The 953-nt window shown below is 58.6% G+C and overlaps 1 protein-coding gene across 1 annotated transcript in view; it reads left to right on the top strand.

Moving 5' to 3' along the window:
* Positions 1-930, top strand: part of LIN28A (lin-28 homolog A (C. elegans)) — a gene marked incomplete at its 5' end in the record, with an annotated part of 1,519 nt that extends 589 nt beyond the window's left edge. Inside the window, one exon of the mRNA XM_008936791.1 lies at positions 717-930. Within this exon, the coding sequence (XP_008935039.1) occupies positions 717-930 (214 nt within the window). The remainder of the gene's footprint in view (positions 1-716) is intronic.
* Positions 931-953: the final 23 nt, after the last annotated feature.

The raw sequence follows: 953 nt of genomic DNA, 5'->3' as shown, positions 1-953 counted from the left end.
GGCCACCCCCCCCCCTCTCCTCTCCCATCCTCTCCATCCAGGCTGCCCCAGGATGCTTCATCCCAGATTTCCAAGCAGATGCTGTTCTCACAAGTGGATTTTAAAATGAGTCAAAAAGGAATTGGGAAGGAAAAGGAAGGAGAAAAGGGTTGTGGCCATCCTAGAGAGGTGCAAGGGTTTAAAACAGACCCTCTGCCTGCATTGCTCTGCTGTGAAGGAGGCACCCAGGGGACAAGCTCTGCAAGGCTACAGCCATGAGAGAAGCCAGATTTGGGGTTGTCCCCACACCCATGGCAACAGTCCCTTCAACTGTTCTCCCTGCTGAGGTTGTCAGTTGTCTGATTGCCTGTTCCTGCTCCACCACAGGCTTTCGGTCCATAGTGTAACTCGGGGTGCAGGGTCTGTAGACAGAGGAGCCAAAACCGGGATGGAGCCAGAGGGCTGGAAGCCCCCGATGTCCCCAGGCTCTTTTTGTCCCTGCCTGCTTGGTTTCGATGCAGGGGTTTGCTGCCATCTCCTGGGTACCAGCAGCACCACTGAGCCAGGACCAACCTCACCGAGCTGGGGCTCTGAGAGGACCAAACCCAGGGCCATGCCGCCCCCATAGCCCCAGCTCTGGCTGCAAAGTCAGACGGGTCCCTGGTACAGCCAGGACAACATCCCACCTCATTTTATTTCTCCTCCTCGAACGTCTCTCCTCCCCCCCCCTCCCGCAGATGCTACAACTGCGGCGGGCTGGATCATCATGCCAAAGAGTGCAAGCTGCCACCACAGCCCAAGAAATGCCACTTCTGCCAGAGCATCAGCCACATGGTCGCCAACTGCCCCGCGAAAGCACAGCAGTCCCCCAGCTCCCAGGGGAAACCTGCCTACTTCCGAGAGGAGGAGGATATGCACAGCTCGGCCCTCCTCCCCGAAAGCCAGGAATGATGGCGGGGGGCAGGGAGGGGGGG

This window comes from Merops nubicus, unplaced genomic scaffold, assembly GCF_000691845.1.
Source record: "Merops nubicus isolate BGI_N331 unplaced genomic scaffold, ASM69184v1 scaffold45293, whole genome shotgun sequence".
In the NCBI taxonomy this organism is placed as follows: domain Eukaryota; kingdom Metazoa; phylum Chordata; class Aves; order Coraciiformes; family Meropidae; genus Merops; species Merops nubicus.
The sequence above is the reverse complement of the archived record's forward strand: the minus strand, read 5'-3'. Positions and strand labels throughout refer to the sequence as shown.